Source organism: Macaca mulatta, chromosome 11, assembly GCF_049350105.2.
Source record: "Macaca mulatta isolate MMU2019108-1 chromosome 11, T2T-MMU8v2.0, whole genome shotgun sequence".
NCBI lineage: Eukaryota > Metazoa > Chordata > Mammalia > Primates > Cercopithecidae > Macaca > Macaca mulatta.
Window position 1 is genome coordinate 125,407,137 of NC_133416.1, and position 16,400 is coordinate 125,423,536.

A 16,400-nucleotide genomic window follows, 5' to 3' on the forward strand; every position below is an offset into this window, starting at 1 on the left:
AGTGGGAAACAGTGGGTTCAAGTTTTCCCCCTCCCATCCCCAGAAGGAGGTCTTGGCAGAAGCGCCAAAGACCTCTGCCCGAGGCCCCAGATAAAGAGACCTAGGATCAAACATGCTGCCTGGTTAGGAATGCAAACGTGTTCAAAAGCATGGCCGGCCAGGACCGCTGGAGCTCCTGACTCCAGCTCCCTTCAGACGCTGCAGTGCATAGGCTGGGCATCCAATGTGGTGTGGGGAGGGCAGCTTTCCCCAGAGCCGGCCAGGGAAAGCCTTCGTCATTGCCCACAGTCAGGCAGGCCTGAAGAATCTCGCCTAGGTTTTCAGCCAGGACCTGTACTCCACACTCACCCGAAAGCTGGGCTTTTGGGGGAAGGATCTGCTTCCAAGGTCACTCAGTGGTTGTTCGCAAAATTCAGTTCCTGGAGGGGTGGTTGGGCTAGGGCCTCAAGTCCCGGCTGGCTCTTGGCCGGAAGCTGCCCTTGGTTCCTTGCCACATGGGCCTGCTGCCACACGATGGCTTGCTTCCCAGAGGCCTGCGAGCTGAGAAAGCAATGGACAGCGCGAGCTAGCAAGACGGAAGCCACAGCCTTATACAACTCAATCGGAAGTGACATCCTGTCTGCACGTCGTAGGTTGTTTGAGATACAGTCTTGCTCTGTCACCCAGGCTGCGGTGCAGTGGCATGATGACGGTTTACTGCAGCCCTGAACTCTTAGGCTCAAGCCATCCTCCAGCCTCAGCCTCCTGAGTAGTTGGGACTACAGGTGTGCCACCATACCTGGCTAATTTTTAAATTTTTTGGAGAGATGGGGGTCTTACCATGTTGCCCAGGTTGGTCTTGAGCTACTGGGCTTAAGCAATCCTCCTGCCTCGGCCTCCCAAAGTGCTAGGATTATAGACGTGAACCAGTGCACCTGACCCAGCCTTACATAACTTAATCAGAAGGGACATCCTGTTTACATGTCATGTTATTGATTAGAAGCAAGTTACTCAAGGGGATGGAAGCATGTGAGGCCATGAATACCAGGACGTGGGGTTCACTGGGTCCATCTTAGAAACTGCCTACCAGAATGGTTATCTGGAAACGTGAAGGGGGAGTCTACATGAAATTGAAGCCACCCCACAGGTGGAAACATGGAAGACAGATACCTAAGGTATTAGTTAAGTCCCTGGATCCAGACACTCCTGAAGTCAATCACCCACCAGCATCTCAGTACATGAACAAATTAGTTTTCTCTTTTTTTTTTTTTTTTTTGAGACTGAGTCTCGCTCTTGTTGCCCAGGCTGGAGTGCAGTGGCATGATACCAGCTCACGGCAACCTCCGCCTCCCAGGTTCAAGCAGTTCTGACTCAGCCTCCAAAGTAGCTGGAATTACAGGTACCCACCACCACACCCGGCTAATTTTTGTATTTTTAGTAGAGACGGAGTTTCACCATGTGGCCAGGCTGCTCTCAAACTCCTGACCTCGGGTGATCTGCCTGGAGTTTGAGACCAGCCTGAGCAACATAGTGAGACCTTGTCTCTACACGAAATACAAAAAAAAAAAAAAAAAAAAAAATTAGCTGGGCCTAGTGGCATGGACCACTAGGCTCTTAATGGTCTCAAATTCCTGAGCTCAAGTGATCTCCTACCTTGGCCTCCCAAAGTGCTGAGGTTACAGGCATGAGCCACCACACCCGGCCTTCTTCTTTTAAAATACCAGTTTGTACAGCCGCAGTAGCTCGAATCTGATTGGTCCAGGTCAGGCTGTTGAGTCAGGCCATTTCATAGGTGGTTTGAGAAGCCTTTGAATTGGCTGCAGGTGGGAGGAGTGTCAGTGGATGGGCCCCTGAGGGCGTCCTAGGAGCTGTGGGTGTGGCAGGTATTCTGTTTAAGACACAAAGCAAGCCATTCTTCCCAAAGATGGTCAGGATTCTGGTTTGAATGATCACTAATTATTTTACTTTTCTTGAGAGAGGTTCTCACTCTGTTGCCCAGGCTGGAGTGTAGTGGCGTGACCTCAGCTCACTGCAGCCTCCACCTCCTGGGTTCACACCATTCTCCTGCCTCAGCCTCCTGAGTAGCTGGGATTACAGGTGCCCTCCACCACTCCTGGCTAATCTTTCTATTTTTAGTAGAGACGGGATTTCACCATGTTGGTCAGGCCGGTCTCGATCTTCTGGCCTCAAGCGATCTGCCCGCTTTGGCCTCCCAAAGTGCTGGGATTACAGGCATGAGCCACTGCGCCTGGCCTGAATGATAACTACTGTAATATTGCTGAAGTCTGCATGATGAGGCTTCCCCGAGTTTACGCAAGATTTGACAGACCTGGTTTCCTTTTGGATGTGTGGTCGTCTGCATCAACTCAGGACTGCAGGAGATTAAGTGAGAACATAGAGGGTATTTTCTTTTTTTTTCATTTTTTGAGACGGAGTCTCCCTCTGACACCCAGGCTGGAGCTCAGTGGCACGATCTCGGCTCACTGCAAGCTCCACCTCCCGGGTTCAAGCCATTCTCCTGCCTCAGCCTCCTGATTAGCTGGGACTACAGGAGCCCACCACCACGGCCAGCTAATTTGTTTTTTTTTTGTTTTTTTTTTTTTTTTTGAGACGGAGTCTCACGCTGTTGCCCAGGCTGGAGTGCAGTGGCGCGATCTCGGCTCACTGCAAGCTCCGCCTCCCAGGTTCCCGCCATTCTCCTGCCTCAGCCTCCTGAGTAGCTGGGACTACAGGCGCCCGCCACTGCGCCCGGCTAATTTTTTGTATTTTTAGTAGAGACGGGGTTTCACTGTGGTCTCGATCTCCTGACCTTGTGATCCGCCCGCCTCGGCCTCCCAAAGTGCTGGGATTACAGGCTTGAGCCACCGCGCCCGGCATTTGTTTGTATTTTTAGTAGAGATGGGGTTTCACCATGTTAGCCAGGATGGTCTTGATCTCCTCCTGACCTCGTGATACACCTACCTCGGCCTCCCAAAGTGCTGGGATTACAGGCGTGAGCTACCGCGCCCGGCCATAGGGGGTATTTTCAAATGCTTTCTCGAAAAGAAAAGGCAAAAAAATTCTCAAAGAGAAAAGGCAAAAAAAAAAAAAAGAAGTCTCGATAGGAAAAATCTGACAAATGGAATCCTGGTGACCTGTTAATGGTTAATTCTCAGAACAGTGTCTCCGTGCATATCCTTGGCCAGCAGCCAGCACCTCAGTCCCCTGGAGTGGCAGTTGTAAGTCACTGGCATGGCCACAACAGTTTCTGAATTCGAGCTAAGGACAGAACTTTGTTTTTGTCCAGAATTCCCTCATAATTATTTTTGTTTTGTTTTGTTGTGTTTTGAGACGGAGTCTTGCTGTGTCGCCCAGCCTGGAGTGCAGTGGCACAATCTTGGCTCACTGCAACCTCCGCCTCCTAGGTTCAAGCGATGCTTCTGCTTCAGCCTCCCGAGTAGCTGGGATTAGAGGCGCTCACCACCACGCCCAGATAATTTTTGTATTTTTCACAGACAGGGGTTTCACCATGTTGGCCAGGCTGGTCTCCAACTGCTGACCTCAGGTGAACCACCTGCTTCAGCCTCCCAGAGTGCTGGGACTACAGGCATGAGCCACCGCCCCCGGCCCTAAATTTCCTTATTAAACAATTTCTCTTGCAGAAGCACAATGAGTGAAACTGGCATGAAGTCATTCCACTGAATAACCACATCAGTGAATTTCCTGGTCCTCTTTCAACAAACAAAAACAACTCGTGGTTTTCCAGGCTGGTTCATTTGAATCTACCCTCAACCAGCACCTGCCCAAGCTACTGGCCTAGAAGAGGCACACGTGGCAGAAATACAAGCGGCCAGCAGAATAAATAGCATCAATGAAAAGAGTCAAACTTTGTAAAACATTTGAAGAGATCCATTCCGAGTCAAATCTGAGTGACCATGGCCTGTGGCCCAGCCCTCAAGAGACCCAGAGAACATGTGCCCGAGGTGGTTGGACACAGCTGGGATTTATACATTTCAGGGAGACATGAGACAGCAATTAAATACATTTAAGATATACATTGGGGCTAGCTGTGGTGGCTCACATCTGTAATCCCAGCACTTTGGGAAGCGGAGGCCAGTGGATCACTTGAGCTCAGGAGTTCGAGACCAGCCTGGGCAACGTGGCAAAACCCTGTCTCTACTAAAAATACAAAACATAGCCAGGTGTGGTGGCACACACCTGTGGGAAGTGGGAGGATCGCTGGAGCTGGGAAGTTGAGGCTGCAGTGAGCCGTGATTGCACCACTGCATTCCAGCCTGGGTGACAGAGCGAGACCCTGTCTCAAAAAAAAAAAAAAAAAAAAAAATACATTGGTTCAGAAAGGTAGGATAACTTGAAGTGGGAGGGCTTTCAGGTTATAGGTAGATTTTTAAATTTTCTGATTCACAATTGGTTAAAAGAGTTATTATCAATAGAAAGGAACGTCTGGGTTATGATAAGGGGTTGTGGAGAACCCTCCCCCAAAAATCCTCCAAATAGCAGGCTTCAGAGAATATATTGTAAACATTTCTTTCTTTTTTCTTTTTTTTTCTTTTTTTTTTTTTTTTTTGAGACAGAGTCTACCTCTGTCACCCAGGCTGGAGTGCAGTGGTGCAATCTTGGCTCACTGCAACCTCCACCTCCCAGGTTCAAGTGATTCTCCTGCTTCAGCCTCCTGAGTAGCTGGGATTATAGGTGTGTGCCATCACGCCTGGCTAATTTTTATATTTTTAGTAGAGATGGGGTTTCACCATGTTGTGCCACTGCATCCCAGCCTGGGCGACAGAGCAAGACTCTGTCTCAAAACAAACAAAAAATAACGTGTGTATTTTTTGACCTAATTAAGAAAAGCTCCCATGTAATAAAACTTTCCAAAAACAGTCTTTCAAGTTTTTAAAGATATATGTATAAGGAGGTTCACTTCAGTGATATTTGTAAAAGGAAAACAATGAACAAAACAGAGTACATCAAGAGGCTTGTTGAATAAATGATGGTTGAATAAATGATGGTGCATTAAAATGTTGAAGACTTTTTTGTTTTGTTTTGTTTTTGTAGAGACAGGGTCTCACTCTGTCCCCCAGGTTGGAGTGCAGTGGCACAATCACGGCTCACTGCAGCCTCAAACTCCCAGGCTCAGGTGAGCCTCCTGCCTCAACTTTGGTAGTAGCTGTGATTACTGGCACATCCCTCCATACCGGGCTAATTTTTGTATTTTTTTGTAGAGATGGGGTTTCACCATGTTGTCCTGGATCACGAGGTCAGGAGTTTGAGACCAGCCTGGCCAACATGGTGAAACTCTGTCTCTACCAAAAATACAAAAATTAGCTGGGCGCGGTGGCGCATGCCTGTAGTCCCATCCACTTGGGAGGCCGAGACAGGAGAATTGCCTGAACCCGGGAGGCGGAGCTTGCAGTGAGCCGAGATGCGGCCACTGCACTCCAGCCTGGGTGACAGAGCGAGACTCCGTCTCAAAAAACAAAGAAAAAAATAGTGCTCATCATATTCAGCAAAAAGCAAAAAGCAAAAAGCAAGCAGTTGGTGGTCACAGTAAGAGCAGTTTTGGTATGAATAAATACGGTTTAAAAATGTTTTTTTTTAAAAAAAAACAAAACCCAAACATTTCTCAGGACTTTTGTGAGGACGAATTTTGAGTGGAGAAAACGGACAAATACATTTCCCCATATATTTAAATGCTCAAAAGTTCACTCAGGTGCTCTCACCAGGCAATTACCATGACAAGTGATCTTGTGTGAAAATACAGAGAATCTGGCTCGTTTTAAGAAGTACAAGAGAAAAGCAAGGCCTTACAGTTTCTGAATTTGGTGTGTGTGTGTATGTGTGTGTGTGTGAAGATGTGGTCTCACTCTGAAGCGCAGACAGGAGTGCAGTGGCAAGATCGTAGCTCACCGTGGCCTCAAACTCCTGGATTCAAGAAGTGATCGGCCGGGCGCTGTGGCCCACGCCTGTAATCCCAGCACTTTGGGAGGCCGAGGCGGGCGGATCACGAGGTCAGGAGATCCAGACCATCCTGGCTAACATGGTGAAACCACGTCTCTACTGAAAATACAAAAAATTAGCCGAGCGTGGTGGCGGGCGCCTGTAGTCCCAGCTACTCGGGAGGCTGAGGCAGGAGAATGGTGTGAACCCGGGAGGCGGAGCTTGCAATGAGCCGAGATCGTGCCACTGCACTCCAGCCTGGGCAACAGAGCAAGACTCCATCTCAGAAAAAAAAAAAAAAAAAAAGTGATTCTCCCGCCCCAGACACCGGAGTAGCTAGGACTACAGGCATGCACCACTATGTCTAGCTTTTTTTTTTTTTTTTTTTAGTTTTCTGTAAAGATGGGGTCTTGCTATGTTGTCCAGGATGGTCTCAAACTCCTGGGCTCAAGCGATCCTCCTGCTTTGGCCTCCCAACGTGCTGGCGATATAGGTATGAGCCAGGCCACATTGCTGAACTTGGAAAGTGGAGCAAAGAATCATACAAAAAATTAAGAAAACCAAAACGAAACCAAGGCGAACTCAATTGCATTTTTTTTTTTTTTCAGCGCGACACTTTGTAAGGCACGAACCTCTCTCTTAGGCGGACCTATTCCAGGGCGCCCTTTATTTTCATTTCTTGAAACAACAGCCTCGCAGGCCAAGCCGCGGTTCCCGAGAACTCGGCTGCCACCCGGAGCAGGTTGCATGGACCCAGGAGCGCGAGCGGCCCTGCTCTGCCAGCTTCGGCCAATCAGAGGCCAGGCAGCGGTGGGCGTGGCGTGGGGCGGTGCGCGGGGCGGGCGGTGGCTGGGGCGCGTGCTCTCGCTTGGTCGCTGGGTCTGCGCCTTCCCGGGTCAGTGCGCTGAGGCCTCCGTGTCGCCGCTGCCGCCTGCGCTTAGGCTGCCGCTGCCGCCGCCGCCGCCGCCGCCCGCGCCTAGCCTGCCGCGGCACGCCCGGCTGCACGCTTTGCTTGGCCTCGCCATGCCGGTGGACCTCAGCAAGTGGTCCGGGCCCTTGAGCCTGCAAGAAGTGGACGAGCAGCCGCAGCACCCGCTGCATGTCACCTACGCCGGGGCGGCGTTGGACGAGCTGGGCAAAGTGCTGACGCCCACTCAGGTACACCGGGCGGCGGGCGTGCAGCAAGCGGCCCGGCGCGGAGGCCTGTGCCGGCCGCCTGGGTGGGACCCAGCGGAAATAGGGCCAGGGGCGGTGGGGAGGTTCAGCCTGCGTGTGTCGAGGCCCCCCAGGACAGAGGTACCGGGGTCCGTGTCCCATGCCTGGAGGCCACCTCGAGCACCGGGAACCTGGCCTGTGGCGTGGCCAGGCAGGTTCGGCCTGCAGCAGAAATTCATTCACTTTTCCCGGGCTTCGGGCCCAAGAGGGGCCTAGGTCCGGAAACAGGCCGGATCCCCCTCTCCCTCAACGGGGCAGGGCGCTGAAGAGGGACGTCCCCGAGACGGAGTAGACTGTGGCCGTTCGGACGCCCCCGCCCCCAGAGCTTCCCCTAGGGCGTCAGCATTTTAGGCCTCGTTTTGGAGGGCTGAGAGCCTGTGACGCATTATGTAACTGGCGATGAGCGCGCCGGCCGATTTCTCTTTTGTTAAATCGGTCGACAGCGTGCAGCCGGAACGCTGGAGGGCGACGGTTTAGTTTTGCTGTTTGACCTCCCACGCCCACGGGGCTGGGGCTGCTGAAAGTGAAGAAACTAGATTTGCAGACGCCACTGCTAGTTGGTTATGAAGCTCCGGGCAACAGTGTTAAATAAACTGTCCCGACCTTACATTGTTTTTGATGTTCACAGAATTTAAATTTTTTGGATGTTTACATATGAAGTGGCCATCTAACATAGCCTCCCTTTCCCTGCCCCCGTCTCACCACCTTGGCTTTCTCCTTTTCTTTGCACTTTGAAACGTTAATGCAGATTTCACTTTAGCAGGCCCCAGGTAGCCTCGTGATCACCAAATCCAGAAACCCTGTGATTCCGGACAGACGATGTAAGGGTGTCCTTGGGAGGGGGACTCAGTGCCAAGGTTGGAATCCCAGCCTCATCTGTTTCTGTTAATAGTGTGCTGGGACACTAGCCCCGTGGTGTTGTTGGGACTGAAATAATACACAGCCTGGGCAACGTAGTAAGACCCCAACTCTAAAAAAAAAATGGCCAGGCGTGATGGTGTGAGCCTGTAGTTCCCAGCTACTCAGGAGGCTGAGGTGGGAGGATCGATTGAGCCCTCCCTGGAGGTTGAGGCTACAGTGAGCCTTGATAGCGTCACTACACTGCGGCCTGGGGGACAGAAGGAGACCTGGTCTCAAAATAAATAAATAAGATAAATGATGTATATAAAACTCCAGCTCCTGGCTCTTACAGTCAATACAGGGTCATTGATTTTATTAAAAATCTATTCCGTTTTGTCTTTGAAGAGTCTGAGATCAAAGAAAGAGTATCGGTTTCTTCAGGATTTCTCTTTTTTTTCGAGACAGAGTCTCACTCGGTCGCCCAGTCTGGAGTGCAGTGGGGTGAGCTTGGCTCACTGCAGCCTCTGCCTCCCCAGCTCAAGCGATCCTCCCACCACCTCGGCCTCCCGAGTAGCTGGGATTACAGGTGCCCGCCACCACGCCCAGCTAATTTTTGAATTTTTAGTAGAGACGGGTTTCACCGTGTTGGCCAGGCTGGTCTCAAACCCCTGACCTCAAGTGATCCTCTCTTCTGGGCCTCCCAAAGTGCTGGGATTACAGGCGTGAGCCACCACACCCAGCCAGTTTCTTCAGCATTTCTGACTTTTTTACTCCAAACTGATTCCTTCATACAGGTTAAGAATAGACCCACCAGCATTTCTTGGGATGGTCTTGATTCAGGGAAGCTCTACACCTTGGTCCTGACAGACCCGGATGCTCCCAGCAGGAAGGATCCCAAATACAGGTGAGAGTTGGGAAAGACGAGGAAGAGCAGGTCATGCAGGCATGACTTATCGGGTGTAAGTTCCTTGCTGGACATGGAGAAGTAGACCTGGTTTGGGATCCCCCCACCCATGCTTAAGCCAGAGAATGCCTTTCCTGCCCTTTTGCCCCCTACAGCGGGTATCTGTAACTCACAGCCGAGAGCCATATCTACCTGTGGCTTGTTTTTGTACGGCCCCATGAGCTAAGAATGGTTTTTACATTTTTATTTTTTATTTTTTTGAGACAGAGTCTCAGTCAGTCACCCAGGCTGCAGTGCAGTGGCATGATCTTGGCTCACTGCAACCTCCACCTCCCGGGTTCAAGTGATTCTTATGCCTCAGCCTCCTGAGTAGCTGGAATTACAGGCACCCACCACCATGCCTGGCTAATTTTTGTATTTTTAGTACAGACAGGGTTTCACCATGTTGGCCAGGCTGCTCTCGAACTCCTGACCTCAGGTGATCTGCCCGCCTCAGTCTCCCAAAGTGCTGGGATTACAGGTGTGAGCCACCGCGCCCGGCCTGGTTTTACCATTTTTAAATGATCGGTGAAAAATTGAAAGAAGAGTAGTACTTTCTGATGTGGAAATTAGACAAAATTTACGTGTCAGTGTCCATCAGTTATGTTTTATTGGAGCACAGCCGTGTGTCATCTGTGGCTGCTTTCGTGCTGCCGAGGCCAAGTTGAATAGTTGCGGCAGAGACTGCGGCCCCCACAGCTTAACACGTTTATTCTCTGGGCTTTTAATGGAAAGTTTGCTGACCTTTGCTCTAGAAAAAGAGGGTGGGAGGGGCTGGGTCTGCTCTTCTGCAAACCCCTGAGGTTCGTGCCAGCCTCTGAGAAAGTGAGGACTGTTGTTTGCGGCAGTGTTCTGGCACCCCGCATGTTCTCGATGCCAGTGTTCTGGCACCCCGCATGTTCTCGATGCCAGTGTTCTGGCACCCAGCATGTTCTCGATGCCAGTGTTCTGGCACCCCGCATGTTCTCGATGCCCCGTTGCTGGCTGTGCAGCGAGTGTTCCTGATCTTCTGTGGTGCTGACATCCCGTGTTTCTTCGTGCAGGGAATGGCATCATTTCCTGGTGGTCAACATGAAGGGCAATGACATCAGCAGTGGCACAGTCCTCTCCGATTATGTGGGCTCAGGGCCTCCCAAGGGCACAGGTTAGTAAAGGTGGTTTTTGGTGGGAGGGTTGGGAGGGAGCTCGGGTGCACATTCGGATTGGCTCAGTGCTTTTTTCTTTTCTTTTCTTTTCTTTTCTTTTTTTTGAGACGGAGTCTCACTCTTGTCACCCAGGCTGGAGTGCAGTGGCGCCATCTCGGCTCACTGCAAGCTCCACCTCCTGGGTTCATGCCATTCTGAAGCCTCAGCCTCCCGAGTAGCTGGGACTACAGGCGCCCGCCACCTCGCCCAGCTAATTTTTGTATTTTTAGTTGACACGGGGTTTCACCATGTTAGCCAGGATAGTCTTGATCTCCTGACGTCATGATCCGCCTGCCTCGGCTTCCCAAAGTGCAGGGATTACAGGCGTGAGCCACCGCGCCTGCCTTTTTTCTTTTCTTTTGAGAGCCCTTAACCCTGCTGGAAATAGCATCTCAGCTCACCTGTAGGGCAGCTGCCTTCAGGGCACACATTCACACCTGCAGGAGTGTCAGGTGGCTAGAGCCTTGGGTTCTGGACAGATGTGTGGAGTGGCCTCTGTGTGGAGTGGCCTCTGCATCCCTAGCCCTTTAGCAAGCAGGGAAGTCGGTGAGAGGGAATCACTGTTGCGGAAAGCTTAGCATGGCCTTTTGGGGCTGCGCTGGGTGGAATACACAGTTAAACTATCTCAGGCCTTTGCCCGGGGTGATCTTTGAGTTGCTAATTCTATAAAAAATTTCAGAAATGATCAGTTTCCAAATTAACTATATAAGGTTGCCTTCTGCATTCATTTTTTGCTCCCTCTTTCTGAAAAAGTCTAGCTTGGTATATTGAAAAAAGATTTGGAAGACTTCAGCAGAACTCTATTGAAGACACACACACACTCATTGTATTGTGTTGTATCGTGTTACAGCTATTACATATAACACACATGTAGACATCTAGAGATAGAAAGAGAAAGGCCACCATATTGAAACTTTGAGGTTGGGTAAGTGCTGCCTAAGCTGATGATGAGAGATGCATTCTACTGCCTGCTGTTCAGTGCAGGATGTTTCCATTTGGTGGAACTGTCACAATCCTAGCTTTCGCACAGCTTATCCAGCCAGGAGTTAACATGAAGGGGTGTAAGAACATCCCTGACATGGACAGTTCGTCACGGGATCTTGTTTTCTCTGGAGACCGGGAAGCTTCAGATGCCTTTAAACCCTCTCACATATGCATAGTAGATGGTAAAGGGACAGATTTCCCAGGGACCTATTAAGTTGTCTAGGGCAGTTATAAAATTAGGCAGCTTAATTATGGGAAGCTTACCCATGAGAATAAAGCAGTTCTCTCAAGTAAGAGCTGTGTTCTCATTTTTAAAAAAAGCCTCAGTAACTCATTTTCTTGTTGTTGCTTTTTCCATATTCTCGTAGTATGGTATAATTTACATGTAACAAAATGCACAGATCGGAAGGGTTCAGTCAGCAAATGTGATCAATGCCTACACCCATGGAAGGTACCAGCCATTGGAAAGATAGATGACATTTCCATCCTCCAGCAAGTTCTCATGTGACCTTTTTACTTAAATTCCCCCAGAGCTAACCATATTCTGACTCCTGTCTCCATAAATCACTTTCACTATTCTTTTTTTTTTTTTTTTTCTGAGATGGAGTCTCGCTCTGTCTCCCAGGCTGTATTGCAATGGCTTGATCTCAGCTCACTGCAACCTCCACCTCCTGGGTTCAAATGATTCTCCTGCCTTAGCCTCCTAAGTAGCTGGGATGACAGGCAGACGCCACCATGCCCAGCTAATTTTTGTATTTTTAGTATAGACAGGGTTTCTCCATGTTCCAGGCTGGTCTTGAACTCCTGACCGCAGATGATCTGCCTGGCTCGGCCTCCCAAAGTGCTGGGATTACAGGTGTGAGCCACCGTGCCTGGCCCGCCATATATTCTTGTATGTATACATTCTTGTCATTTTGTAGGCAGGTGTTTCCATTTTTCTTGGGTGAATACTGAAGAGTAGAATTGTTAGCCATGGAAATTTCCCCAAGGTTCTCCAAATGGTTGAAGATGTTATACTTTAGCTGCAGTGAGCTGTGATCACACCACTGCATTCGGGGCTTGGTGATAGAGATCCTGTCTTAAAGAAAAAAGAAAAAGAAAACTTTATACTCTGATCAGCAATATCTGAAAGTTTCAGTAGAGCATATAACATCCTTGTAGCTCCATGCCAGCATTAAGTGTTGTCAGTCTTTTTTTTTTTTTCTTCTTGAGACAGAGTATCGCACTGTCGCCCAAGCTGGAGTGCAGTGGCGCCATCTCAGCTCACTTCAAGCTCCGCCTCCCGGGTTTATGCCGTTCTTCTGCCTCAGCCTCCCGAGTAGCTGGGGCTACAGGCGCCCAGCACCGTGCCCGGCTAATTTTTTGTATTTTTAGTAGAGACAGGATTTCACTGTGTTAGCCAGGATGGTCTTGATCTCCTGACCTCGTGATCCACCCGCCTTGGCCTCCCAAAGTGCTGGGATTACAGGTGTGAGCCACCATGCTCAGCCTGGTCTTTTTGACTTTAAACACTTAAGTTAGTGTAAAATGGGCTGGGCGCGGTGGCTCAAGCCTGTAATCCCAGCACTTTGGGAGGCCGAGATGGGCGGATCACGAGGTCAGGAGATCGAGACCATCCTGGCTAACACGGTGAAACCCCGTCTCTACTAAAAAAATACAAAAAACTAGCCAGGCGAGGTGGCTGGCGCCTGTAGTCCCAGCTACTCGGGAGGCTGAGGCAGGAGAATGGCGTAAACCTGGGAGGCGGAGCTTGCAGTGAGCTGAGATCCGGCCACTGTACTCCAACCTGGGCGGCAGAGCGAGACTCCGTCTCAAAAAAAAAAAAAAAAAAAAAAAAAAAAGTTAGTGTAAAATGGTGCCATTTAGGCCAAGCGCGGTGGCTCACACCTGTAATCCCAGCACTTCAGGAGGCCGAAGTGGGCGAATAACGAGGTCAGGAGATCGAGACCATCCTGGCTAACACGGTGAAACCCGTCTCTACTAAAAATACAAAAAATTAGCCAGCCATGGTGGCGGGCGCCTGTAATCCCAGCTACTCAGGAGGCTGAGGCAGAGAATGGTGGGACCAGGGAGGCGGAACTTGAAGTGAGCTAAGATCGTGCCACTGTACTCCAGCCTGGGCGACAGAGTGAGAGTCCTTCTCAAAACAAAACAAAAAAAAAAGCCCTTTTGTGGTTTTACTGTTCATCACCCTGATGACTAATGAGGTTTTAATGTCCTTATGACCATTCTTGTTTTGTAACTTGCTTTACTTGCTTTTTGAAAGCTATTTTTTTTAACTCTTATAAAAACATATAAAATTTACCATCTTTTTGTTTGTTTGTTTGGTTTTTGAGACAGAGTTTCACTCTTATTGCCCAGGCTGGAGTGCAGTGGCGCCGTCTCAGCTCACCACAACCTCCGCCTCCCAGGTTCAAGCAATTCTCCTGCCTCAGCCTCCCGAGTAGCTGGGATACAGGCATGTGCCACCACACCCGGCTAATTTTGTATTTTTAGTAGAGACAGGGTTTCTCCATGTTGGTCAGGCTGGTCTCAAACTCCCGACCTCAGGTGATCTGCCCGCCTTGGCCTCCCAAAATGCTGGCATTACAGGCAAGAGCCACCATGCCTGGCAAAATTTACCACCTTAACCCTTTTTTTGAGGGTGGAGTGCAGTGGTGTGATCCCAGCTCACTTCAGCCTCCACCTCCCAGGTTCAAGTGATCTTCCCACCTCTGCCTCCTGAGTAGCTAGGATTAGAGGCACGCGCCACCACGCCTGGCTAATTTTTGTATTTTTAGTAGAGACGGGGTTTCACCATCTTGGCCAAGCTGGTCTCAAACTCCTGACAAGGGATCCACCTGCCTTAGCCTCTCAAAGTGCTGGGATTACAGGCGTGAGCCACCGCACCCCCTCCATCCTAACCATTTTTAAGTGTACACTGCAGTAGTGTTAACTACATTCACACTGGGTTTTTTTTTTTTTTTTGGAGATAGGGTCTTACTCTGTCCCCTAGGCTGGAGCGCAGTGGCATGTTTTCAGCTCACTGCAGGGCTCAGCTCACCTCCTGGGCTCAGGCAACCCTCCCACCTCAGGCTCCTGAGAAGCTGGGACTACAGGCACAGGCTGCCACATCCAGTGAATTTTTCTATTTCTGGTAGAGATGGGGTTTCACCATATTGCCCAAACTGGTCTCAAATTCCTCCTGCTGGGCTCAGGCGACCCTCCCATCCTGGCCTCCCAAAGTCCTGGGATTATAGGCCTGAGCTACCTTGCCCGGCCACTGCGTTCACATTGTTGTGAAACAGATCTCTAGATTTTTCATCTTCCCTAACAGAAACCCTGTCCCCATTGAACAACAGCTCCCCATTTCCCTTCCCCTAGCCCTGGCAGCCATCATTCCGCTTTCTGTTGCAGTGTTTGTCTATTTTACATACCTCGTGGAATTGTACAATATTTGTCTTGTGACTGGCTAATTTCACTAATGTAATGTTCTCAAGGTTCTTCTCTGGTGTAGCATGTGTCTGAATTTCTTTTTAAGGCTGAATAGTCCTAGAGTAACACAGAGGAGTAAAGAAAAAATAAAAGGCTGGATAATATTCTGTTGTGTGTATAAACCACATTCTGATCATCCATTCAGCCATCAGTGGACAGTCGAGTTGCTTCTGCTTCTTGGCTATTGTGAATACTGCTGCATTGAACATCGGTGTGCAAACATTTAAAGAACTTTTTTAAAAATAACTTTTTTGGCCAGGTGTGGTGGCTCAAGCCTGTAATCCCAGCACTTTGGGAGGCTGAGGTGGGCGGATCATGAGGTCAGGAGATTGAGACCATCCTGGCTAACACGGTGAAACCCCATCTCTACTAAAAATACAAAAAATTAGCCAGGCGAGGTGGCGGGCTCCTGTAGTCCCAGCTACTTGGGAGGCTGAGGCAGGAGAATGGTGCGAACCTGGGAGGCGGAGCTTGCAGTGAGCCAAGATCATGCCACTGCACTCCAGCCTGGGCAACAGAGCAAGACCCTGTCTCAAAAAATAATAATAATAATAATAAAAAATTTGTTCTGGCTGGGGCAGTGGCTCACAGCTGTAATCCCAGCACTTTGGGAGGCTTAGGTGGGCAGATCACTTGAGGTCAGGAGTTTCGCCAACATGGTGAAACCTGGTCTCTACTAAAAATATTTAAAAAAAAAAAAAAAAAAAGCTGGGCATGGTGGTGCATACCTGTAATCCCAGCTACTCAGGAGACTGAGGCAGGAGAATCACTTGAATCTGGGAGGCTGAGGTTGCAGTGAGCCAAGATCATGCCACTGCACTCCACACCTAGGCAAGAGAGTGAGACTCCATCTCAAAAACAAAAACAAAAACAAAACCCACTTTAAAAAAGAAAACAAAACCTACTTTTACAAAAAAAGCTCATGGTACCTATTTGCATCCAGTATATCATTGAAGCTTGTAGAAAGCTGCTTAAAGTGAGTTTGGGTCACGTCAAAGTAGGTCTCCAGTTTTCTAAGGAAGTAAGTTTTGGAGATAGAAAGAAAATGTTCTTTTTTATTCTGGAGGCTCGATTGTGGTATGGTGGGCCCTAGTCATTGATTTGCTTTGTCCTTAATTGGGTTCTCATACCTGACAGAAGTGAAACGGGTGTTCTGATCGGAGGTGGTGGGTGGTGACTTGAGATTGGCTGGGAGCCTGAAGTGGGGTGAATGAAGAGCACAGAGCCTCGTGGGAGGCGAGGATAAGCGGGTGCAGAGGCCAGATCCCACAGGCCAGGAGAGGCTGGAACTAAGGGCTTGGGCTTTACACGTTACAGCAGGGGCCTAACACATTCTATTAGGTTGGTGGCAAAAGTAATTGCGGTTTTTGCCATTAATATGTTAATTGCCATTAAATGTTAATTTGTACCAAATACCTGTCTGGACCCTTGGTGTCCTCCTTGTAAATGGTGTGGTCTGGGTGCCTCCATGTTGAAACATTCGATTAAAAACCAGTGATGTCCCCATCTCAAGTGCTGGGCTATGTGTACATCTTCCCTCTGCCTCTCCCCACAGGCCTCCACCGCTACGTCTGGCTGGTTTACGAGCAGGCCAGGCCGCTAAAGTGTGACGAGCCCATCCTCAGCAACCGATCTGGAGACCACCGTGGCAAATTCAAGGTGGCGTCCTTCCGTAAAAAGTACGAGCTCGGGGCCCCGGTGGCCGGCGCGTGTTACCAGGCCGAGTGGGACGACTATGTGCCCAAACTGTACGAGCAGCTGTCTGGGAAGTAGGGGGTTAGCTTGGGGATCTGAAGTGTCCTGGAGGTCCCAAGCCCTGTTCCCTACTAGTTCAGTGTTGCATGTAT

General features: G+C 49.7%; 1 protein-coding gene across 1 annotated transcript; it reads left to right on the forward strand.

The window, feature by feature from the left end:
* The first annotated feature begins 6,936 nt into the window (after positions 1 to 6,936).
* Positions 6,937 to 16,326, forward strand: PEBP1 (phosphatidylethanolamine binding protein 1). Its single transcript, NM_001246199.1, is given in 4 exon segments — positions 6,937 to 7,071; positions 8,763 to 8,872; positions 9,955 to 10,055; positions 16,109 to 16,326. Coding segments are annotated over 4 exon segments (564 nt in total).
* The last annotated feature ends 74 nt before the right edge of the window (positions 16,327 to 16,400 follow it).